Source organism: Equus przewalskii, chromosome 21, assembly GCF_037783145.1.
Source record: "Equus przewalskii isolate Varuska chromosome 21, EquPr2, whole genome shotgun sequence".
Taxonomy (NCBI): Eukaryota; Metazoa; Chordata; class Mammalia; order Perissodactyla; family Equidae; genus Equus; species Equus przewalskii.
The window spans coordinates 35,155,173-35,180,185 of record NC_091851.1 but is presented as its reverse complement, the minus strand read 5'-3'; the positions used below and the strand labels follow the sequence as shown (position 1 = coordinate 35,180,185).

General features: G+C 46.9%; 1 protein-coding gene across 11 annotated transcripts in view; it reads left to right on the top strand.

Annotated features, from left to right (window-relative positions):
• The window catches only part of ELMO2 (engulfment and cell motility 2), a 37,816-nt gene that overhangs the window by 8,728 nt on the left and 4,075 nt on the right, over positions 1-25,013 (top strand). For 3 of the 11 annotated variants that reach the window (XM_070589340.1, XM_070589342.1, XM_070589341.1), the window contains 19 exons: positions 2,389-2,516; positions 2,826-2,866; positions 3,334-3,406; positions 3,785-3,835; positions 6,952-7,133; positions 8,752-8,851; positions 9,933-10,084; positions 12,420-12,498; positions 13,706-13,741; positions 15,647-15,697; positions 19,984-20,106; positions 20,471-20,605; positions 21,213-21,317; positions 21,404-21,512; positions 21,964-22,100; positions 23,247-23,410; positions 23,524-23,636; positions 23,815-23,922; positions 24,686-24,768. In XM_070589340.1, coding sequence (XP_070445441.1) covers positions 2,439-2,516; positions 2,826-2,866; positions 3,334-3,406; positions 3,785-3,835; positions 6,952-7,133; positions 8,752-8,851; positions 9,933-10,084; positions 12,420-12,498; positions 13,706-13,741; positions 15,647-15,697; positions 19,984-20,106; positions 20,471-20,605; positions 21,213-21,317; positions 21,404-21,512; positions 21,964-22,100; positions 23,247-23,410; positions 23,524-23,636; positions 23,815-23,922; positions 24,686-24,768 — 1,920 coding nt within the window. In that variant the 5' untranslated portion in view covers positions 2,389-2,438. Of the gene's footprint in view, positions 1-1,936; positions 2,187-2,388; positions 2,517-2,825; positions 2,867-3,333; positions 3,407-3,784; positions 3,836-6,951; positions 7,134-8,751; positions 8,852-9,932; positions 10,085-12,419; positions 12,499-13,705; positions 13,742-15,646; positions 15,698-19,983; positions 20,107-20,470; positions 20,606-21,212; positions 21,318-21,403; positions 21,513-21,963; positions 22,101-23,246; positions 23,411-23,523; positions 23,637-23,814; positions 23,923-24,685; positions 24,769-25,013 lie in introns of those variants that run through there. The other 8 variants (XM_008521633.2, XM_070589343.1, XM_008521634.2 and 5 more) reach the window with 4 other exon arrangements.

Below are 25,013 nucleotides of genomic sequence, written 5' to 3'. Positions count from 1 at the left end.
ATTTTTTAAGTTCTACGTTAGAACCATGGACTTTTAGACTTAGAGAGCATCTTATACATGTTTTAGTTCAACACTCACCTCTCATAGTTGAAGGAAACTGAGACTTGGTTAAAAAGGACGTGTGCACGTCACCCAGATACTTAGTGATGGAGCTCTGACGAGGTGCTCAGTCCTTTGGCTCCAGATCAAATTGCTTCTTCAGCAGGAAAATCATCCCAGCCCAGAGCTCTTTCTGTTATACCTACACTGCCTGCTTGTTTTAAAAAGAAGAACCAGACTAAATAACAAGTGGTCTAAATAGCCGTACTATTCAGTTCCATGTATATAAAGTACAAAAACAGGCAAAACTAACGTATGGAGATGGAGATCAGAAGTTGCCTCTTGGAGGGCTGGGAGATGGGGGATTGACTGGAAGGAGGTAGGAGGGAATTTTCTGGGGTGATCAAAATGTTCAGTCTTGTTTTGGGTGGTGGTTACAAGGGGATGTGTTTAAATATATATTTTTATATATATATATATACACACACACGTAAGATGTATGTATTTTATTGTATGTAAATTATATCTCAGTTTTTAAAAATGATCTTACAACTCTGCAGTCATACCTCCTAATTAAGGCAAATTTACTGATAAGGATAAGGATGCCTGCCCTGGGCATCCTGAGATTCAGGGTACCACCCCTGACTTGCTGTGTCACTGGAGCAGAACACTTCAACCAGGAGTTATTCTGATGGGGCCAGTTTCTTTTCAGAGGTTGGTTGTGTGTCCAGGCACATAAAAATTACACATGAAAAACTCTGCTTGGAGCTGCAGAAGTTGTGGAAGCTTTAAGGGCCATCAGGCCAGCCCACTTCAGTCCCTTGAGGCTTGATTTAGTTTCAGTGAACAGAAATTCAGGCTAGCCTAGGGGAGAAGGGGAGAGCACTGGCCAAAGTCAGCACCACGTTCTGCCCCCTTTACCACTTATTAGCTGGGTGATCTTAGGCAACTTAACCAAACTCTCAGCTTCAGTTGTGTCATCTTCAAATGGAGGTAATAATCGTATTCTGCCTACTTCATAAGGCTGCTGAGAGGCCTCAACAAAATAAGTAAAAGCTCTTTGAAAGCCATCTCTTTTACATTGTCATCTTCTGGAAATGCTGGTGTTTTAGACAGTTGACTTCTGAAGCAGCCCACCCTGATCAGGAAACAGTCATTTAAAGACCTTCTGAGACCTGTGGGTTTGTGAGGGGAGGGACTTCTACCCCTTTCACCAAAGAGGTTTATACTCACAAGGTTGTGAGAACTGATATCTGTGTTTGGGCTGAAAAATCGATAGCATGCATGAATAACTGCCCAGCAACAGCTATGCTGCGTACTCTAGGAGAGGCGGGCAGGCTCCATTAGTGAAGCGTGAATTGCGGGCTAGTGGCTAAACCTGGACGATACAGGAGGAAGGTCTTTTTCATTAAGAGAGAAGCTTCTCCTGGACCTGTAGGCAAGGAGCGTAAATATGCATGGAAATAATCCATCAGTCGAGTGACTTCCCTTCATCAGACCGTGGAGAGAGAATGCTTTCGCTACTGCTTGGAATACCACTAAGCTAACAGAGTTGCCTAGGATACTGGTCACATGGGCCCATCTTCCAGACTCCTTCAAAATGATTTATTTTCCTTTATTTTGGAGAGAAGTGGGGGAGGGAGTCAGAGGTACTTCCAAAGCCATGTCCTCCTATAGAGGGGCCTTTGTGTGAGGGTATCCTCGCCTCCCTCCATGGGCTCGCAGCAGCCCTTGCCCTTGGCAGTAGCAACTAAAATAGCATTTCCTGTCCCAGTTCTCTTCCCCGTTTTCTGAACTCTGCGTCATCCCACACAGAGGAGGCTCCACACTGTGTCCTTTGAGGGGGAAGGAGTGGCAGCAGTAAGTAGGGAGGAGGCAAGAGAGCATGTGGCCAGACCCTGCTGACACTGGGATCTTCCTAGGATGACTGAAGAACAGAAATAGGCTGACTCCTTCAGCCAACCGCTCAAGTAGGAAAAGGCTGTGTCTATTCTTATCTGTCTCAGGGCGTATGCTTCTCCCTCTCAAGTTCCCAAGACAAGAATTTGCAGTAAATACACTCTTCTACCATAGAGCCCTCCTGACCCTTAAACTGAAGTGTCACATCGGCCGATCTGGCTGCTGGCTGATCTGCAGTTAATAGATAGGTTTGTCCCATTTCTACTTGCTGATTTAATCTAAAAAGACAAAAAGCCCAAGGAGAGGTTGTGGTGTGATCTAGAAAAATTCCAACCAAGTCGTTCCATATGTTACTTTGGATGCTGTCTTCCGATTCTCCAAATTTCTAACAAGAGTGAAAAATGAAGGCAAACTCTGACTTTTTCCTTCTTTCTGATTCTTTCTTCCCAGGTGGCTGTGGCTGTGTGTGTTTCTTGGAGAAGTAGGGCCCATTGGGAACGATGCCACCGCCATCAGACATCGTCAAAGTGGCCATTGAGTGGCCAGGTGCTAATGCTCAGCTCCTTGAAATTGACCAGGTAAGTTCCAGAAATGAGAAGCAGTGATGCACGAAGAAGGCTCTGGGAAGTACATGGCAGAGGATGTCTTAGGGATGAGGACCATTGGCATCAGGAGTAAGAACTAGCAATGGGGAAGCTGAGGCCTGTCCCACACTGTGGGAGGTCGGTCACCATGTCTTGGGAGAGGCTTCCTCTTGAGGAAAAGTGATCGGAGAAGAAGTCCATGCTCAGGCCCCTGGTTGACCCTGCTTGGCAGCCCCTCTTGTCAGAACCTTGGCAAGAGTAGGATGTGGTTGCTGGTGAGGGATCTCTCTCTCTCTCTTTCAGAAACGGCCCCTGGCATCCATTATCAAAGAAGTTTGTGATGGGTAAGTTGAAACTGCCTTCATTTTGGACAATGTCAAGTTAAAGACTAAAGGAACACCACCAGACTTGAAAGGAATTCTGCTGACGGATCTCATTAGTCGGGTCCCCAGTATGGGGCTTTTGTGGATCGTTGTCTTATGAAGGAAGTATAGCTGAGGAGGACGTTCCTAACACCTCCTACGGATCTTTAGTTCTTTCTTTAAGTCCCGTAATGCCCTGCCTGAGGTCCTGAGGCAGCATCTGAGACCCATGCTCCATTGTCTCTACTACCTTTTGTGGTGCTACTCTTTACGAAAGGTTGAGGAGGTTATTTTTTGAACATCTCAACCTAAACCTTTGGGGTTTTTTTATCCCTGCCCTCCAAACAGGCCACACCTTGAGCAACTCTATTGAAAATTATTTTATTTGAAGCTAACAGACAGGCCCAGAGGAATGGTCAAATTGGCTGTTCTGTTTTTCTCTTACATAGGTGGTCATTGCCAAACCCGGAGTATTACACCCTCCGTTATGCAGATGGTCCCCAGCTGTACATCACCGAACAGGTTAGTGCAGCGAGAAGCAGGATCACTACAGACCTTGCTGTGAAGTGAACCGTCCAAGGAGACGGCCCTATTTGCCTTGCTTGCATTTGGGTACCTTCCATTTACTGGGGAAAGAGCTGCATCCTGGACAGGTTAGCGAGTGCCAGCCCTGGTTCTCCTCTAGGGTCTGGAAAACCGTGGCTTTTACTTCCTGAGAGCCCAGAGCTCTCAAAGAGGATCTTAGAAGTTCTTGCCAAGAAACAAGCAGGAGAAGAGGGCCTGACTGAAGAGTCTCAGTTATACCTACTTTAAAAATAACAAAAAGTTCTTGTTGATTCAGCTTGCTTCCACAATTTTAATATTTTATCTTGGTTACTCTTTTTTCTCTTTGCTTCCCAGACTCGCAGTGACATTAAGAATGGGACAATCTTACAGCTGGCTATCTCCCCGGTAGGTATTCTGCTTTCCTTAGGAATTTATTTATTTAGCTAACATATATGAACATCTATCATGGGCCAGACTCTGTTCTAGAAACTAAGACTATGGAGATTAAAAAGTCAATCTTTGCTCTCACAGTGTAGTTGGGAGTAAACAAATACAATGTAAGGCCTCTCTCAAGGGTCTTGCCAGAAAGTTGCCTAGGGAGCCATAGGAACTCAGAAAAGGGACTGCCTAACTCAGCATGAGGATCCCCAGAAAGACTTTCCACAGAAGGAGACATATAGCTCAGATGTTGAAGGATAAGCAAGAATTAGCTGATGCGAGAAGAAAATGAAGAGTATTCCAAGCAGAGCAGTGTGCCTTGTTTGAGGGAGGCAGGAGTGCTAGATGCTGAGGGCCTGTAGCCGTCAGTGAGAGGCCAGAAATTGAAGGTTCCCAGATGGCCTGCTTATGGGTTTGGACTTTTTATCTAGTTGGGAATGTGCAGACATTGAAGGATTTTAAGCAGGAAGGTGCATTATGTTTAGATTGGTATTCTAGAAAGATCACTTTAGTGACAATGTGGAAGATGGGCTAAAAAAAGGAAGGTTGGTGGTAGGAGGAATCTTTAGGAAACTAACGAGGAGTGTTAACAGCCCATGAAGGTAAATGGCAATGGAGACGAAAGGATGGGCATGAAAAGTAGTCAGAGGTAAACTTGACGAATATGGTGATAAGCTGGCTGTGGAAGGAGAGGGGAGAGTCCAGGATGATCCCCTGATTTCTGCAGGAGCAGCCCTGAAAGGTCACTAAGGAAGCGACCAGAGGGTAGAAAGAAAGCGAGGAGCGTGAAATGGCTCAGGAGCTGGGGGCAGGGAGAGTGTCAGGATGGAGGAACGTGTGGTCTGCAGTGAGCAGAGAGAAACTGAGAACAAAAGAGCTGTCTGTTGACCTGCGAGGTGATCTTCGTGAAAATGGTTTCAGCAGCGTGGTTGGGTGACAGGCAGATTGCAGTGGCTTGAGCGAAAAAGAGGTGAAAAATTGAGGCCCTCAAGTTTACACATGGTCAAGAAGCTGGGTTATAAAAGGAAGTAGATGGAGAAGGTGGTGACTTGGGGATGTGGAGTTGAAAAGACGTGGTTTTTAGAAAAAGGTAAAGCATTCATGTGTTATAAAAATCCAAAAGTTTGGCGAAGATATAGAGAAGGCCCCCCCCACTCCTATCCCTCATCTACCCAGTTCCCCTCCTCCTCCGACCCTTCACACTTGTTGACTCTGGTGCAATTTTTTGTGTGTCCTTGAAAATATGTTAAGATGGAAGAGAGAAGGGTTGATGGTGCAGGAAAGAGGAGTAATTAATGGAACAGGACCTTCCTGGGTCAGGACAGGAGGAACCTGAAACCCAGGTGGAGGGAATCACCCTGACTGCTCAGCCTGCAGGAGGACGATCTGATATGGGGGAGCTTGGGTATGTTTGCAGAAGGGCAGCCAGAAAATTAAGGGTGTGACGGCACCTGTTGTCTTGGCAAGCAGAGAGACCGGTTCATCTGAGAGGAAGGGATGTATGGAGGAATGATGGCTGGCCTTTACTACACAGCTGTATTTTGCCAGATCCTTTGCATATATCGTATCATGTAATCCTGACAGACACCCAAAGAAGTGGGCGCTCTTGATGGTCCCATTTTACAGACAAGAAAATGGAGACGTAGAGAGGTTAAATAACTCGCCACTTGGCACACAGCTAAAAACGTGGCCAGGCTGGTTCTCAAACCCAGGTCTGTCTGCCTCCAGGCCAGTATTCCTACCGTCGCGTTCTTCTGCTTGCCTCTCTCCTCCTGAACTCTTTTCACCTTAAGGACTTGATTTCCGTCCCCGAGCTCTGCTGAGTTAATCTGGCAGTCTGGGAGTTACTCACTTTTATGGAAGTGCTGAAGCATTTTACAGACGTTTTACACAGCGTGGTTGACTTTCCCAGAAGCACATCTCTCTGGAGCGGGAGGCAGCAGCTGAGAAATGCTGTCTCAGGAGGAAAATTAACATTTGGAGTTGGAAGTTTCTAAGTGTGATGCAGACCAGTGCTCTTCAAATTGTTTTATCCTGTGACCTTTTCGCACGGCGCACATTTTCTCCACCGTGGAGATTTTGGAGGGTTTCTGTATCACTGAGAGCAGCGTACTGTTAAAAGGCCATCTTTATAATAGTAAACGGCATGAGAGAGGAGCAGGCCTGACCCCTTGGCCAGCAGCAGGAATTGGGCTCCAGGCACTTGCTTAGCTCTCTAAGAAAAAATAAAGAACATGGTGTTTTTGCTCTCAAGACTCTTCCCTTCTAACCTAGAACATTAAATTAACACACAAAAAATAGAGAATGATGAAACCATAAATTGTGAGGCACTGACTATAAAGGTAAGTTCTGCAAAAGGAAAGATCCATGAACTCCGGAGAAGGGATTGTAGCTGTATCTTGCAGAAAGGAGGCAAGCAGTTTGCTAGGAAAGGCTCACAGGCTGCGAGGCTTTGTCACCAGACATCATTTTCAAAAGGATTTTGAAATTAGCTGCTTCTGGCTCCTTGATCTTCTTAAAGTTTCCCCAGGACTGTCACTTTGAGGAACAATGATAAGGACTTTGAGAGAAAGTTAAAAAAAATTGTTAGACTTAGCACATTTTTGGATTGAAAGGGACCTTAAATGCAAGAATCTATAGCTTCTTTGATAGATAGTTGTCCAGATTCTCCTTGATTACTTCCAGTGATCAAGAGCTCATTACTTTAAGAGATCTTTTCTACCGTCTGCCAGCTTTAATTCATAGAAAAACTTCCTATATTGAGCCAATATCTATTTCTCTGTGACTTGCCATAGTTAGTGGACTGCCATCTCTCACATGGCTTTTGTATTCGCTCTATGGGAATTTTTTTGTCCATAGCCCAGAGTGGTACAGCAAGGACGCAGATAACTACAGATTGGTCTTGGCTTACTGGTAATTCCCTGATTAATCCAGTAAGGATTTATTTAGCAAGTCCTAAGCAGCATGAAAAACTAGTTCTGCCTCGGGTGTGGACGTCCACAGAAAGGCCCCTGTGAGCTCTTCACAGAGCCGTAACCTGCCGCAAGGAGCAGATGGCGTATATCTTGTCCCTGGTCTCATAGTCCCGGGCCGCACGCCAGCTGATGGAGAGGACCCAGTCATCCAACATGGAGACCCGGCTGGATGCCATGAAGGAGCTGGCCAAGCTCTCTGCTGATGTGACCTTTGCCACTGAGTTCATCAACATGGATGGCATCATTGTGCTGACTCGGCTTGTGGAAAGTGGAACCAAGCTCTTGTCACAGTGAGTATTACTGAGGTCTTGTTTGGGGTTTTAGAGATTGACTACACTCCGCAGGGCATCCTGTTCTTATTTCCATTGAGTCCAATAAGTGGATTGAACACCTTCTGCATACAGAGCAGGGTGCCAAGCACTAGGGTCCACACAGAGGGATATAATTCACTATTGTGGTCCTAAATCTTGTAGTCTAGTTGGGCTCTCACAAATTAAGTGACAGTACAAAACAGTAGTGAAAATAGGGGCTATAAAAGTCAGGAAGAGAGAAGTCAGTTCACGACGGCCCTGTTAATTTATGGAAAATGATTGGCCTGATGGAGCAGACTGTCCGTTATCGACTAGAACAGGTGTCTGTCTCTTCTCAACCACCCCCTGCCTCCTTCCCTCTCCAGTCACCTCCCCACTCCACACAGAGACACGCAGACACACACACACACACACACAGGCCTTCCTCTGTGTTTACCCTGGGTTCCCCCAACCCGTTCACCATCTCCCTACCACCCATTTTCACAGGGAGAAGGAGATCCAGAACTTTCCGATACACCACGAACATCTTTACGATACTCCAGTGTTAAGATGAATATGGAGGGAAACTGCCTTGTTGTGATCAGCAGTGAATAAACAGATATTTAGTTTGCCTTCTAAGCCTGTGGAGCCTAAGCTGGCAGAGAGGGAGTCAGAGATCTTTCAGTTGCTGGATCAGTTATTGAAGTTTTCAGCCAAACTGAGCAACAAATCAAGAATATTTGTTTTTAGTCTCAGACTTTCCACTTGCACTGAAATCCTGAAGCCTTTGGCTGACATCAGCACTGACCCGGGAGTTCTGCAGTCTCCCCAGAGTAAAGGATTACACTGGCCTTGGTTTCCTTCTCTTTAAAATGGGGATTATACCCGCCTTGTTGTATTGTCATGAGGAGTATTATTAATGAGAATAGATCTGAACATGCTTTGTAAGTGGGAATATCAATTGTTGATTATAGAGTGCTGCACAGATGTATAAAGGATTAAATGTCTAAAGAGAAGAGGGAAAACCCTTGAATCCTTATTCTCTGTCAGCAGTGTGCTAAGGGCTTTGCATACATTGTCCTCTTGCCCTCACCACAACCCTGTGAGGTTAACACTATAAGATTAACTTGACTTTACAGAGGAAGAAATTGAAGTTTGAAAAGATAAAATTTGCACAGTTTGTAAATAGTTGAGCAGGAATTGAACTCGTGTCCAAAGTTTGTGCTCTCTGTCCGGCACTCTGCTGCCTTTTGGCCTAAAGGTGAACATGGGACATAGGCTCCCTTAGGTTCCCCACCAAGTGCTGCGGTTTGACAAAGGTCTGATATCTTTTTGGTTCTTGGGAAATGGATGAGTGATTCTGTTTCTCTGAGATGAGGTGATACGGAGAAGGAAGTCCTCAACACCCAGCAGCCTTTTTTTCTAATGACAGACACCTGGACAGAATCTGCTCCACGTCTGGCTAGGTGTGTTTGCAGATGTTTACTCACAGTTGTGTCGACTGATTCTCATGTGGTGCTTAACGTCGAAATCCATCCCTATTGTGGCTGCCTTCATACCTGTGTTCCCTGGTTCTGAATCTTTGTATTATTTTGTGTGTGTTTTGCACGTGTCTCAGCTACAGTGAGATGCTGGCATTCACCCTGACTGCCTTCTTAGAGCTCATGGACCATGGCATTGTCTCCTGGGACATGGTTTCAATCACCTTCATTAAGCAGGTGAGGTCTCCAGTGATCCGCCTCTCTCTCCTTCAGTCGCCATTTGTTCTCTCGGCTTAAGGGGCAATGCAGGCAATATAGTGAGAGTCAGCTTTGTATCCTCTGAGGCCAGATTTTTCATCCTCAAGCTCTGGTCATCCTGTGGCTTCTGAAAGATTTACTTTGTGACACTCTCGGGGCCTGTACTGAGAAGGTGGAAGTGGGTTCTCAGAGCTGAATCTGGCCAAAGTGGAATTGGATTGTCATGAGACTTGGGATCACACAGCCAGTCAACCAGTGCCATCCCTACGTCTCTGGTGTGCTTCCTGAGCTCTCCCTTCTCTTTGGATAAAAAACATTCATTTCATTTGCCTCATATTTGCGAGTCTGCCTTCTATTTACAGTTCTGCAAGGCAGCGTGTCTGCATTGTCAGATTGAACTCAGTGGGTGGGAGGGATCTTTCTGGTTTTTCCCTCCTTTCTTCTACAAGAAGGGGTAGTGTCAGTTCAGAAAACCAAACTAAAACCAATGTGGCTTTATATATCCACCGACCTAGAATTATACACCTATCATTGGCTTGGGACCTTGGGAACTTCCCAATGCTGGGGCTATTTGGTGAAAGTGAAATGGAATGACCATGTGCCAAGGGTATTAAAATGGGGATCAAAAAGAGAGATCAGATTCCACGACTTTGAGGTCCGTTCTGTCTCTCCAAGTCTCTGCTATTCTACGTGTGTATAGGGACAAAGTGTATGTCAGGAGAGGAGTACGTGGAGATGAAATGAGATCCCATATCAGGAAGATCCTTTGCTGTCTGCACTCAGCTTTTTCACACCTGAACCCTTATTTTGAAAACAAAGTATTAAGCCCTTAGATTTTTAAGGAAACACAGCTGACTGGATACTGTAATTTGAACTTGAGTTATCCACACCTAGGGAATCTCTGGCACACACCACTGTCCTCCTAGGGACAACAGTCCAAATGTGGGCAGCCTGGCTAAGAGGGGAGCACCTTCATGGACTAGCATCAGAAACCTAAGCCATCCAGCCCTGAGCCATGGGCCCTGAGCTTCCTAACTGATTTGCCCCTCCCTGACTTCAGATTGCAGGGTACGTGAGCCAGCCCATGGTGGATGTGTCAATCCTTCAGAGGTCCCTGGCCATCCTGGAGAGCATGGTCTTGAACAGTCAGAGTCTGTACCAGAAGATAGCGGAGGAAATCACCGTGGGACAGCTCATCTCTCACCTCCAGGTGTGAGTAAGAGACTCTGCCCCAGCCTCCCTTCCCTGTCTTTCCTCTTCTCCCCTCTTGCTCTCTTTCTATCCTACTTCTGCTTTGCTTGTATTCCAAGCTGCTGGTCTGCTGTTCATTCATTCATCACCTCTTCCTCGCACCTGCTAGAATTCCTTCCATAATTCAGACCTGATCAAGTCATGCTCCTGCTTAAAATCCTCTGTAACTCTCCTCTCCTCTTAGGATAAGGTGAAGTTTTTCCCAATGTTCCTGTACCGCCATGGTACCAGACAGAATTAGATGCTTTCTCTTCTATGGCTTAAGTAGTCTCTGTACCTTCGATAATTATATTTATATAAAATACTGTATTTTTATTATCCATGTCCCATTTTAAACTTTGAGCTCTGTGAGAACAGGGACCAATCTGTTTTGTATCCCCTGCTTTGATTTAAGTAGACTCTCAATTACTATTTGTTGAATGAACACTTTCTGAACTAACAGTATGCCGTGGAGGGTAGCAAGGAGTATTGTATAGGGTGTGAGTTCAGGATATCAGTTCAAATCCAGGCCCTACTGCATACTGGGTCTCCGCCTTCAGCAAGTTGCCTAGTCTCTTCTGGCCTCAGTTTCCTCATCTCTAGACTGGGGTTAATCATCCCCACCTCTCAGACTTGTTAGGATCAAAGGAGATAAAAGGTTTAGCACGGTGGCCAGTACAGGATAGCTATTCAATAAATTCAGGAGTTTTTTGCTTTTGTTTGTTTTTTAAGAAGCTTGTCACATCCTAAAACATTTTTCCACATGATAAACAAAACCAGAAGAAAGATGAACCCTTTGGAGCACTGTTCCTATCCTCTCCATTCTTTTTACTTCGCTTTCAATCATTCTGTACAATTTCAAGGGACTGGACTTCCCAGAACCAGGGTGGTGATCCTGCTATTCCTTTCTGACTCTTGCTCCCTTCTAGCGAGTTGGACGCTGGCAGAATGCCTGCAGGATGCCCTGCCAGTTCCAGCGGAAGCCATAACTCCCAGATTTGGTTGTTTATAGCAGCCTTGTCTTTACTCAGCTGTGCTCCCAACCTGTACCTCCCCACTAATCCAAGTAAAAAGAAAGCACAAGGAGATTTGCAGCTCTGATTTCTCCTTGTCGCTTCTAAGGAATTCTTCAGCCTGTTTTCACACACAAAAAGCCAAAAAGGTTGATTGAAGTGAGGGCACCATTATAAAGTCCAGATAGAGAATTATGATTTACCTGACCTCAGACTTACCTCTGTTTCTTTGTTTCTGAATTGGGAAGGATCCGGTTGACTCCCTAAGGATGGTGGAAGAACATGGCATTTCTTAGGGGTCAGTCTGTGAATACTTTCAACCCATAGCCATGACCAGAAATTATGCCTCTGCTGTTTGGGCTGAGAGACACTTAGGGCCCTCCATTAGACTTCCAAGGGTCCCCCCTGCCTGACCAGGAAGTCCATTAGCCCGCCTGCAAAGAGAGCCGTAGAATGCATCCACAACGTGGCAAGTGGAGACGTCTTATCAAGTGCCAGGATTATAAGATTCCAGAGAATGGTTGTAGTTATTTTGTTTGTTTAAAATAAAATAAGTTTGTAGTTGAAGACTTTGAAAACACAGGAAACCACAAAAAGTAAATCATTTGCCTATTATCCCACCTCCAGACATAACCACTGTTAACATTAAATTGACTATCCTGCCAGTATTTTTTTCTATGCATGTTTTTAACAAAATTGGAATCTTTCTATACATGCTATGTATACCTTGACTTTTTTACAGAATAATATATCTTGAACATTTCCCCATGTCAAAGATTCTTCTAAAAGGGTAGTTCTAAATCTTTTTTGCATCCCGGATGCCTTTGAAAATCCAGTAACAGTTATGGATTCTCACCTCCTTGGAAAAAATAACACATAGTCAGCCAACTCATGGAATAATTTCTGCACCATTTCTAGGGTTCACAGACACTCTAAACTCATCCCTGAATTCCAAGTGAAGAACCTTTATTCTAAAATGTGCTAATGACTGCTTAGGATTTTAATGTAGATAAGCAGAGTTGCTAATGTGGACATTTGGGTTATTTACTGTTCTTTCTTTTTTTGTTAGTACTTTAATGAAACACCTTGCCAGTACATCTTGTGCAGCAATCCGATTACTGTCTTTGTATAAATTAGTGGAATTGCTGGGTCAAGGAGGATGCCCACTTGTAAGGCTTTTGAGATTTAGCCCCAGATTATTTATTTGATTACAATCTGCGAGTGATTGTTTTAAACCATCTCTAAGCATCACCTTGCTGGTCAGTCTTCTAATCTCCCTCTGCCTTCTTTCTCCATTGACACAGCTCCAACCAGGAGATTCAGACCTACGCCATTGCACTGATTAACGCACTTTTTCTGAAGGCTCCTGAGGACAAGCGACAGGTCTGTGGCTGCCTTTTCAAACTTTTCGTCTGGGCTCTTCCAAGAGAAGAATTCTTGCCTATCCAGCTTTTGCTGTACAGAGAGCAGAAACCCAGCCGTTTTCCCAGAGTCCTTCCTCCTGTTCCTCTGTGGTCAGAGCCATCAGAGTGGCTTTGCTAAGAAAGACCCAGGGAAGAGCTAGGAGGGAAACCAGCTGGGCCTTGGGTTAGAGCAGGGACCTGTAAACTTTTTCCTCTAAAGGGACAGAGAATAAATATTTTTCACTTTGTGGGCCTTATGGTCTATGTGGCAACTGTTCAACCTTGCCATTGTAGCCAAAAGCAGCCTCAATGGTAGGTAAAGAAATGGGTGTGGCTGTCTTTCAGTAAGACTTTATATACAAACCAGTGACGAGCCTAATTTGGCCTTAGTTTGCCGACCTCTGGGTTAGAGGATGAATAAGAAGGGAGAGGAGATCCTCTAGGCATCACTGCGGAGTCCAAGGAGACCAAAACAAATGAGATCCTTACTTAAGGAAGCAAGAGTGGAGGGACTTAGCACAAAGTTTCATGAATGATGATCTTCTGATCCAGGTTCTAAACTTCTTTCTTCCCCTACTATTTAGCTGTGTGACATTATGCAGATTGCTCTACTTCTCTGAACCTCAGTTTCCTCACCTGTAATAGGGGAGCAACAATATCTGCCTCGTTTACTTCACAAGGATGTCAAGAGAAAAAACAAGACCCCTGTTGTACAAGTGAGGAAACGAGGAATCCTCTGGGCAGTGGAACAAGCACTGGCCTGAGGGTCCAGGGCCCTGGGGCTGAGGACTTTTCCTGCCACTGACTGGGCACCTGCTTTAGCCTCTCCAGGTCTCAGTGTCTCTGTCTGTAAAATGAAAGGGCCAGATTAAATGAGCTGTAAGGGTCCTTCCAACTCTAACATTCTAGCTTTCTCTGGTAAAAGCCCAAGTGGTGTACAAAAGAAAGACTTTTTAGTTCTCTCTCAATACTATGGGCTTAGCAGTTTGAAATTCACATGGGATCGTGTACCATGCTCTTGGTAGATTCTAGTGGGAGGACCAGGAGCATTTGTGGGTCTGTCTGTCCTTGTCTGTCTTGGATGGCTTTGCTCTGTTAATCTCTTCCTTCGTAGTCCTGTTTTGAATGTAAGCTGAAAGCTCATTCTTCCATCTGCTTCTCTCTGTGCTTTTTGCTTTCTGCGACAGGACAAGCACCTTAATCCTCTAGACCTGCCTGTCACTGTAAGTAGCACCGCCATGTGAGAGGGCCTTGGCTCTCTTCCAGGTGGGGAGGTCAGAGCTGGGCAAGAATCTCATGATCTGATCTAGGTGTTCGAGCTCCAACAGGGAAAGATGTGCTGTAAATGTCATTCATCAGGACACTTGGGGACGTACTGCAGATTAGAGTCACATAAAGGAGTAAGGGGACGCCTGCCCCAGGGAATGTGGCCCCGTCTTTCCTTTGTCAGTTGCCTTTACGTGGGTCTGTGGTTCAGCCAGGGAAGATCAGAGTCAGAAATAGCCTGTGACTTTCATCTAGATGATAGCACAGTGCATCGCCCTCCAGCTTGGTGTAGCAAAGAGTGAAGGTAAATCTACGCCCTTTTGGACGTTTACTGGGCTGTAGGAATTTGGCAAGGTGTTGAATTGACAGAAAGGAATTGGATCCTCGCTTCTTGCTTAGAGGGATCTTTAGAGAGGTCAGCTCGCGAGGCTCTGAAAGAGGATGAGTGCTTCCCCTAGCACCACAGGGAAGCTTTGCTCTACGTCCTTTATATTCCAGCAGCAGACCACTATCAATTACCCACTTTGTGAGCTGTCCACAGCGAGGTTTAATCTCAAGCCGACCTCCTACAGCTACCAAAGTTTCCAGGCCACCTTCCCCGTCTGGCAGCCAGTGTGCGCTCAAGGAACGCAAGGCAAAACTTCATGTTCCTGGCAGTGTCAGCCATTTGGAATATGGCTAGAAATCTAGAAGTGAGAGAGAAAGGCCTTTCAGCTCTGAGAAAAATGACAGCACTCACGGATATTGCTCCATTGGAGAGGTGTGACAGCTCCCTCAGGCCCATTGATTTAGAATTATCTATAAAATTAAATTAAGGCAGCAGTTTAGAAAGTGAAGTCATACTAATTAACCTTATAAGAAGCGATGGCTGACATTGGAAGGAGGAGACAGAAGAATTATGAAAAGCTGTCAGAAAAATTAAAAGCATGGTAACCTGGGACCATTTTGTTTAGTGGAAAATAGCTTCACATTCAGTAGCTATTTAGCGTATTACGGTGTCACAACATGGAATAATAACTGAGGTTCCTTTTGATGAAGCCAAGTCCTTGGTGATGATTAAATTATAATCACCCTTGTCTCTTCAGAAATAGAGAAATGTATAGCATATATTTTTAGAAGATTTGCATAAGAATGGTCAAAATAAGGTTCTGAAAGGACCCTTATGCTCCCTGAGTCACCTATGTAGAATACTTTACTTCCTGACTGTGCTAAACAAATAAAGTATTACTGTCAAAATCTGAAGCAAATGTAATAAAAAAAAGGGACCCTATTATGAAAAATGACCCAAATGCGCCCAGCAGGTTGTTCTCTAAGCCAGTCAGAAGTCAATTATGGACCACTTACTATTTCAGAGTGTCTGCACCCCACTCCATCTGCAGGGGGCCGCTGGGGGCTGGAAGGGACTGCTGGGGCCAAAGCCATGTCCTCGGCTTGGAGTCAGGGTTTCCGTAGAGTCCCTTCTGGCCTCGGTGGGTGCTGCCTGGAACAGTGCATGTGGCTTGGGAACCATCACACTGCTCTGTGCTCCGTGTGTGTTGTCTGTCACCCAGCATCCTCGTAACACAAGCGTCTCGTCCTGAAGCAGTCCTCGTCCCTCTTTGAAGATGATGCGATTGATTGTGCCACTCGGGAGGGAAACTCCATTTGAGTTCATTTTTACTCACAAAAAAAGTGAGGGAGTTTTTCAGAGTATAAAATGCATTTGATGGTCCATGCATTTTTTTCCCATTTGCCCACTTTTCATTTAAAATGAAAAAAATTTAAGAGAAAAAGCTCCAGGGCTATAACATCATCTTCCCGTGACAGTTGTCACAGCTGTGTGCCTGCCACCTTGCCTTATGTTTGCTTATTTTTCTCAACAGGATATGGCCAATGCATTTGCACAGAAGCACCTTCGATCCATAATCCTGAATGTAAGTTTCCAGAACACACTGTATTTTGTTACTCTTGTTGTTTTGCTGCTGTTAATAGCAATTACAACTCTTATCATACTTATATCGTCGTCATTATTTAAATTGAGTGGGGAGGGCACTCAGAGGGAACTTACCAATAGGTACTAAACACTTCTTAAGCTGGAAAGCTGTTTCTGGTAATCCTCTATAAGCAAAGCTGTCTCTAGGAGGCCATCTCACCAGGAATTGCAGAGCCTCTAAGGAGGTACTGAGGCCAGCTCTCCTGTTTGTTGCCCTGCAACTCCAAACATTTTTATCCAGAGGGAATGTGTTAAAATAGGCACAAAAGAGGAAAGTAATTCATTCAACTAACACCAACCATAAAACTAAATTGTGGGGCACTACTAGGAATGAATAAGGTGGTGTGTTTGCTCTCAAAGAGCTTCTGGCCCAGTAGGAAAGCGAGTGGTCATAGCATCGGGTGGTCGGTGGTTCCATAGATAATGGTCTCGGAGATTTCAGAGGAGGAGCCATCAGTCCTGCCGTGAAGGGGAGGTCTCAGGAACCCCTTAGAGGAATGTCTGCAGGTGAGGCTGAGGATAAGTAAGGAGACCAAGAAGCAAAGGAATTCTGGCCAGGGGTGGCTGGAACCTGGAAGGAGTGTGTGGTCGGGTAGAAAGTGGGGCAAGGAGTAGATCTGTCATGAGGCTGGAGAAGTGGCACAGACCGGATCAAGTAGGGCCTGAGTCTTTTTTCCCCAGGGCAGTTGAGGGGATGTAATCAGGATCGTGAAATAACCAGACTGGCATTGTAGTAAGATCTGTGTGTTTCCTGGGGGGCGTATGAGGGAGGTGCAGGAGGTGGTGGGGACGAGGAGGCATCAGGAAAGAGATCTGATTCCCTGTTACCAGGGTGGTTTTGTGAGGTGGAAGAGAGCCAAGGGTCTGGATTAAAAGGAAGCCATGTTATCAGTTGTCAAAAACAAGGGAAAACTAGGAGACCACAGTGAAGGGAATAAAATGAGACATCAGGAGTCAAGTGTGAAAGTCTTAATAATTCTGAACATGAACTTTGGAGTCACCGGCCCCGACTCTGCCATTAACCAGTCTTTGATCTTGAGGAATTCACTTCACTTCTCAGGGCTTCCACTTGCTCATCTTGAGGTGAGGATGAAATGAGCTAATGTAAACACAGTGCTTGGCAGGGGGCCTGGCACTTGGTAAGCACTCCACTCGTATTGGCAGTTCTATGACTGTGAACAGGATACAAAGGTGACAGAATTCAAGAAGCAAACTCTGAGCACTTGTGAAGTGGGGCAGTCAGCTTCTCTAAACACACAGAGCCTGCCAGACTTCACCTTGCCGAACTAGCTCCTGCCTGCTGGCCATTTCCTTTGTCACAGCCCACCACCAGTCTGGCAGGAGGAACCCGAGCAAATGCTTGAGCACTCTGCCTGCAAGTGACGGGGGGTGCACAGGTTCCCATGCATTCTTGTCCACTTTCCCCGAGCAGCTGCCCTGGGCGCTGTCCTCTGCATGTGTGGGAGTGACGATGTCCTTCTGAGGGAAATTTAATGAATTTTGAGGCTTATTATTTACCTAAAGAGGGTTAGAAGTTCAGGTTGTTTCTGGACAAACCTGGTAAACAAGTGAAGATTCCACTACAGAAGACAGCTCAGTGTCAGGACTCAGGACAGAAATGGTCCACTAGGAAATGGTTAATGCATGCTCACGTAAGTCCAGCTATTTAACTGAGTCAGGCCAAAGAGCGTTCGCCTCAAGATATTTGACAGTCAAATAAGACCTCACGTAAAACCTCTGAGGCCGTAACTCATCAGACTGGAGCTGTACTTGGTTAAGCTGTTGATGGCTGGGGTGATCACCTTCCCGCTGTGATGCCTCTAAGTTTGAGAAAGGGGGATTAAAGTGAATGAAAACCAGTATCACATTAACTTCAAAGCAGTTTTATGAACTATGGAGAGAGGTAAGGAAGAAGGAATAGGGATAGACAAGTAGGGAGAAATCAGAGTGGCAGGGGGAGGGAACATAGAGAAAGGAGGAGGCTCAGAGTGAGGCAAAAGAGGAGGTGTGGAGGGGGCGAAAGTAGCCATGGCAGAGAAAAGCCCCTGGGCATTGAGAGGCTGGGGAGAGGGGAGGAAAGGGAAGTGAGGGAGGCCGAGGAGCAGGGCAGAGAATGGAAAGCTTGGGGAGAGGGAGAGAAACACTGAGACTGGTCTAAGGAGAGAGACCTCTTGCTGGAGAGACAAGCGGGCATGCATGTGACAGAGAGGGAGCTAGAGAGGGCTGGAAACAGTCACCGTTCACGGGGAGGAGGTGAGGGCCTTAGCATACACTCCAGCGAGAGATCAGGGGCAGCGTTGTCCCTGAGAACTTTCTGCAGTTGTGGAAGTGCTGTTCAAAGTGCTAGCCACCAGCCATGTGTGGCTATTGAGCACTTGAAATGTGTTTAGTGGGACTGGGGAACTGAAATTGTAATTTTTTAAAGTTTCAGTTTAAATTTAAATACCCACATGTGGCTTGTGGCTGTTCTTTTGGGCTGTGCAGATCTGGAGAAAGAAAGAGACAGAGAAAGGAAGAACACCGTGGAGTCACACGGTGGGGAGAGGAGGTCTAGAGCAGAGCCGTCCAGTGGGAAATACCGCGAGCCACTGTTTAAATGCTCTGGTAGCAACATTGAGAAAGGAATGGGGGGAGTTAATTTCAATAATATATTTCATTTAACCGAATACGTCCAAAATACTATGGTTTCAACATGGAACCAATAGAAAAAATTATTAATGCGATATTTTACATTTTCTTTTTTCATCTTAAGGCTTTGAGTTCCCGTGTGCATTTTACATTTAGAGCACATCTCAATTTGGACTAGCCACATTTCAAGTGTTCAGCAGCCACATGTGGCTAATGGCTACCAAATTGGTCAAAAGAGATTGATCTCAAGCCAGAGCAAGCTCTAGAGAGAGCTGATCTAAAGTTGGAGGGGGTTCTAAAAAGACATTGATCTAGAGTTAGAGAGCCCTAGAGCCAGGCTATCCGGTAGAACTTCCTGTGGTAATGGAAATATGCTGCATCTACTCCAGCATTGGGTGGTAGCCGCTAGCCACATGGACCTGTTGAGCTTAAAATGTGGCTAGTGTGACTGAGGACCTGAATTTTTAACATAAATTAATTTTAACTGACTTAAATACATATAGCCACATATGGCTAGTGGCTACCATATTGGACACCACAGCTCTAGAGACGTCGAGCTGGACTGAGTCAGAGAACGTGAAGGACACAGAGGTGCTGCAGGTAGGAAACTGGGCAAGAGTCTCATTTGGGTGAGAAAAGATCAAGAGTGACAGGATTCGAGATGGTGCTGAGACACAGAGGGAGAGAGGAATACGAAGGAGCAAGCAGGAAAGAGCAGGCTATCATGGGAGTGAGAAAGGACAGCAAGAGACAAAAGCACACCCAGCATTGATGAGCCCGGAGGGACAGAGGGAGAGGTAGCATGCCAGAAAAAGACAGAGATGGAGCGTGAGAGGAGAGGGGACCCGAGGTGGGGTGGGTACCAGAGGGACAGGGAGGAGCTGACGAACTGAGAGGAGAGGTGGGGGCCATGGAGAGACAGGTGGGGGACGGAGTTAGAGGAGGGAGAGGGACATGCTGTGGGGACGCAGGGGACGCGGGGAGGGGGACATGCAGCGAGTGACAGGAGAGAAGGAGAAGGACACATGTAGGAGAGAAAGGGAGGGGCAGTGTGGGGGGTCGGACAGGGAGTGTTACGTGTCTCCCTCTGTGTAGGTGTCTCAATATCATTGAGAGGAAGTGACCTTTTCTAAAGCCTCTCCACTTGGTGAGGCCATCTGAAACGTTTTATTTTTCTAAGGGAAGACAAAAGAACGATACTGTCCAATTCTGCAAGCGAATCTTCTCTGTACACACTGTCTATTGTGTTGGATTGAATAGTCCTGTGCCTGCTTGGAGTAAGGTCCAGCCGCTGACCTCCCATGTCATAATCTTCATGGGGTGCCTCCCACATCTTTGGCGTGGCCGGGTGCAGCCTCTGCCCTTCATTCCGCTTCCTTGCCCAGGGAAGTGCAGAGAAAGGGATGGTGCCCTTCGGGCCTGCAGTGAATCATCTCTGCCTGAATCAAGCCCATTCATGCTCCATCCCCTTCTAGAACATGAAGTCCCTGTGTGTGGGAGGAAAGCCCTGTTCCCTGCCCAGCATACGTTCTTTTTCACCAACAAGGATGTGAAAGAAAATAATTTCAGCCCCCTGCTCCCTGCCTTTGCTTTTTCCAGCATGTGATCCGAGGGAACCGCCCCATCAAAACCGAGATGGCCCATCAGCTGTATGTCCTCCAAGTACTGACCTTTAACCTTCTGGAAGAAAGGATGATGACTAAGATGGACCCCAATGACCAGGTAGGTGCCAAGTAGGGCAGAGCTTTCCTGGCTTAAATAGCGTGCTGTTTTCTCATGGAAGTGGTGCATTCCCCCCGTGGTGTATGTATTGAGCACCTGCTGTGTGCCAGGCACTACACTTGGTAGTGTCTGCAGAAATCGTTTGTGTCTGCTCTGGCGAGTCTAGACCGGCACCTCCCCGTGATCTCCTCCTGCTGAGTGCCTCTCTGGGCCAAGCCCGTCTCTGTGCTGCTCAGTAGAGGAGATGCCTCTTCAGAGATGTTTGGGTCCAGAGGTCTGCCCAGAAAAGCCTGACCCCCTCTTTCTTTTTCTTGCTTCCCTTGGGTAGCTGATTCCCCTGCTGACTGTCTGTCTCACCTTTCAGGCTCAGAGAGACATCATATTTGAACTGAGGAGGATTGCCTTTGATGCTGAGTCTGACCCTAGCAATGTTCCTGGGAGTGGGACTGAAAAACGCAAAGCCATGTACACCAAGGACTACAAAATGCTGGGGTTTACCGTAAGTTTTTCAAAACGCAGACGTTGGTGGGCCTTCTCCCCGGGTGGGAAGTCAGAGGTCCCACTCAGACAGTCTTGAGAACCCGTCCTTCATAACGGTGGCCCTGGAATACATGAGACTAAGAAGCTGGAAGGGCCTTGATGCTTGGTTAGCTTTGCAGTGGCGAGTTCACAAGTTTATGTGTAACATTTGGCCTTATGAAACAAACCCATCTGTAGGAGGGCCCAGGAGGTCAGCTAGGTGGCGGAGAGGGCGCTGGTCCTCTCTCCAAAGCAGCTACTAGGTTCTTTGAAAAGCTTGAATGGATATTTCGTGATAGAATACAGCTTGAGGATGGAGTTAATGCAATTAAATCTTTTTTGTGCGCCCGCTCAGTGCCCAGCAGTATGCTAGGCGCTGGGGATACAAGATGAGTTGGCTGCAGTCCAGTGCTCAAGAGCTCAGGCTCCTAGTAGAGACGGGCATGTGGAAAGAACTGTGACAGAGGTAGGGACCACGTGCTAGTGGCATGCAGAGGAGGGGCAGTAGGGCGTGCCCTCAGGTGATACCACACACAGGGAAACGACCCTGTCTCAAATCCTCAAATCAGGTTTCTTTATTTCTCCAGAACCATATCAACCCAGCAATGGACTTTACCCAGACTCCTCCTGGAATGCTGGCCTTAGACAACATGCTGTACTTGGCTAAATTCCATCAGGACACCTACATCCGGGTAAAGGCTGGGAGCCAGCTTTCTCAGTCCCAGTGCCACCTCTTTTGCCTACCTCCCTCATCCTCCCTCTCCTCTTCTCCCCATAGATTGTCTTGGAGAACAGCAGCCGAGAAGACAAACATGAATGCCCCTTTGGCCGCAGTGCCATTGAGCTCACCAAAATGCTCTGTGAAATCCTACAGGTTGGGGAACTACGTAAGTCCGTGCAGCTCCCTCTCTTCCTTCAGCCATTCCTTGTGATCAAGAGCCTGGTGAGACTCGAAGTTATAAAGTTAGGTGTCAGTGGGACTGGACAACCGTACGTGCTTTTGTTTAAACTAGTGAGTGAGCTGTAATCCATCTTATCCTTGTTTATGCGAATCATGGCTGTTGCTTTGCTGCGCTGGTAATTTGAGTGTATTCAAGAGCTGCGCCACCATCCATTTACTCCTGTGTGTAAGTGCTAGCTGAGTCTATAACAGGGTAGAGCCGGACCGAAAGTGCCCTGGAGAAGAAAGCTAAGGAAGAAGAGAAAGGCCCATCCCACACTCCTCATTAGCCCTGGTCCTCACTCTGGTTTTATTCCTTGGGACTTTGGTCAGAGGATCCAAAGTTTCTGGATGTGAGCTCCGAGCTTCATCCTTTCCCTGTTTCTTTTCTTCCACAGCAAATGAAGGGCGCAATGACTACCACCCAATGTTCTTTACCCATGACCGAGCATTTGAAGAGCTCTTTGGAATCTGCATCCAGCTGTTGAACAAGACCTGGAAGGAGATGAGGGCCACAGCCGAGGACTTCAACAAGGTCAGTATCACAGAGCTCTGAGGCCCATGGGCGGAGACCATCACATGACAGTCTGTGACAGCTGGCCAGAGCCTGGGGAATCCCTGAGCTGAAAACCAGCTTGGTCTGCAGAGCTGAGGCATGAGACTGAGGCCTGGAGAGCCTCTGTCCCCTCTGGTTGTGCTTCCTCTGTAACCTTGAGCAGGTGCCTTCCCCTTGGAGGCCTGGGCCCCTCATTTATCCAGTGGAGCCAGGACTTGGCCCTCCTGTTGTCCTTAGGGGACAGGAAAGTAAGCGTAACAACAGTAGCTGTGGTTCATTGAGCCCCTCCCGCAGGCCTGCTGCAGTCTCATGAATTGGAAGTGTTAGGGAGAGGTCGGAGTGGACTGGGCTGATACACATGGTGCGGGTACCTGCTCAGTAGCCATTCCTCGATGCTTTCTGAGTACTTACTCTGCCGGGCACTACTATGTCTCAAAGCTGATCATCTAGGAGTGGAGTGTTTGAAGCTGCTCATCTCTTTGTAAAAGATTGTAAAGTATAAAGAAGAAAAAGTGCTCTAGAATTCTACCACCCAGCAACGGCCATTTTTACGTGTTTCCCTCTAGCCTTTTTTTCCTGTGGATTTTCCCTTCTTTGGTGGAGATCACACTGGATGTGCAGTGTGGAATCCTGTTTCTTCCTTTAGCTGTCATTTTAGGGAACTAACACCTTTTTGAACACACTACACTGTGCTTGCTTTCCATATAGCATCTCGTACTCCTCATGGCAACATATATCAGAAGATGTGTCTTCCCTTCTCTCACTTTGAAGATGAGTAGATGGAGCCATGAGGATGTGAAGTGACTTCCTCAAGAAACAGATTAAGGGACAGAGTCAAGATCTGAACCCATTTCTTTCTCACTCCAAAAACTCATGCTCATCCCACCACACCATTGACTAGTTGAAATATATGAGAAATAAAGCATTTGTCCCCATCAGTCATTTGTCCTAAATAACCATCTGAGAAGGTGTGCCTTAGGAAGTGGGTACTCCTATTCACCCAGGAGATACCTGCGTACCCGCTGTGCTCCAGGCCCTGGGGGAGGCAGAGCCTCGGTGCCCCAGAATCGGCCTGTCTGTTCATCAGAGCAGGGCCAAGGCAGCTGCCCTCTTCCTTTCTCTCAGGTTATGCAAGTGGTCCGAGAGCAGATCACTCGAGCTTTGCCCTCCAAACCCAACTCTTTGGATCAGTTTAAGAGCAAACTGCGCAGCCTGAGCTACTCTGAGATTCTGCGACTGCGCCAGTCCGAGCGGATGAGTCAGGATGACTTCCAGTCCCCGCCAATTGTGTAAGTGCCATCCTGGGGCTTGGTGGGGTGGGGAGTGCAGTGCCAGCTCTGCTTCCTTCAAAAGCTCCGCTATCCCATGACCACCTTCTTACTCTGGTGCTTGTCCACCCCAGGGAGCTGAGGGAGAAGATCCAGCCCGAGATCCTTGAGCTGATCAAGCAGCAGCGCCTGAACCGGCTCTGTGAGGGCAGCAGCTTCCGAAAGATTGGGAATCGCCGAAGGCAAGGTGAGAGGGGCGTGCGCTCTGGGCCGTAAGTACTGGCCCTTACTACCCAGAGCTGCTGCGCCAGGAGGGAGCCTGCGTGGACAGGGCAGGCAGGGAACGAGTCATCCTCATCTTTTGTGCACCCAGGCCTTGCCCAGCACTGTCCTTGCTCACCTGCTTGGCTTCCCTTGTGTTCCAGAACGTTTTTGGTACTGCCGCTTGGCGCTGAACCACAAGGTCCTGCACTATGGTGACCTGGACGACAACCCTCAAGGGGAGGTGACATTCGAATCCCTGCAGGAGAAGAGTAGGTTCATTTCTCTGTTCATGTGTCATGGTAGCTGGACTACCAGAGTTCTAGTCCTGGCTGCTCCAAACTGATTATCTGGTCTTGGGCCAGTTACCTGTCTGGACCTGTTTCCTCCTCTGTCATCATCTCACCAGTTACCTCACAGGGCTGCTTGGAGAATTCAGTGAGACCACAGATGCAAATGGGTTTTACAGATTGTAAAGGGTGATGCAAGACTAAGTTGAAAGGTGTGGTTAAGAACAGAAGCTCTGAAGCCAGACTGCTGGATTCACATCCTGGCTTTGCTGTTAATTCTAATTAATTGCAAGTTAGTTCTCCCCTCTGCCTTGGTTTCTTCCCTAAAGTGGGAATAATTGCCACATTTCCCCTGTAAGAGGATTGAATGAGTAGTGCATATACAGCACTTAGAACCGTGGCTGGCAGGCAGTAAGTGGAACTGTTAGTGCTGCCGCTGCCCTTTGCTCTGGGGCGTTGTCATCATCGTCACTGTGAAGTGGAAGTGAGATGAGTGTCCACGGCCCCATTCCTTGGGGAAACAGTCCAAAAGCCATGAACCAACCCTCAGTTAGATTCGATACAGCCTAGCAGGACACAGGCCCTGGTCCATGAGAAGTGACCACAGAGGAGGGAGCAGTACGAGGCCACCCTCCCTAAGCTAAGACAGCCCTTTGAGGTTGGGGCCGAGGCTTCCCTTCCAGCAGTGATGCAAGGACCAACTGGCAGCATAAAGCTTCCGGAGACTAATTGCCATCATTCGCAGTTCCTGTTGCAGACATTAAGGCCATCGTCACTGGGAAGGATTGTCCCCACATGAAAGAGAAAAGTGCTCTGAAACAGAACAAGGTGAGTGGAGAGGCGATCGTGAGTCTGAGTCGCTGTCACAGTGACACCCAGAGAGGACAGTCGGTGGTAGTTGCTTTTCAGGTGCATGCTCTCTCACCCCTTCTCTCTCCCTTTAAATTATTTCTGAACATTCTATTAAGAATTTTGAACATACACAGAAATAGATAGAACCCCCATATATACATCACCCAGCCTCGACAACCATGGCACACTCTACCCATCCACGTGTCCCTCCTGCTTATTAC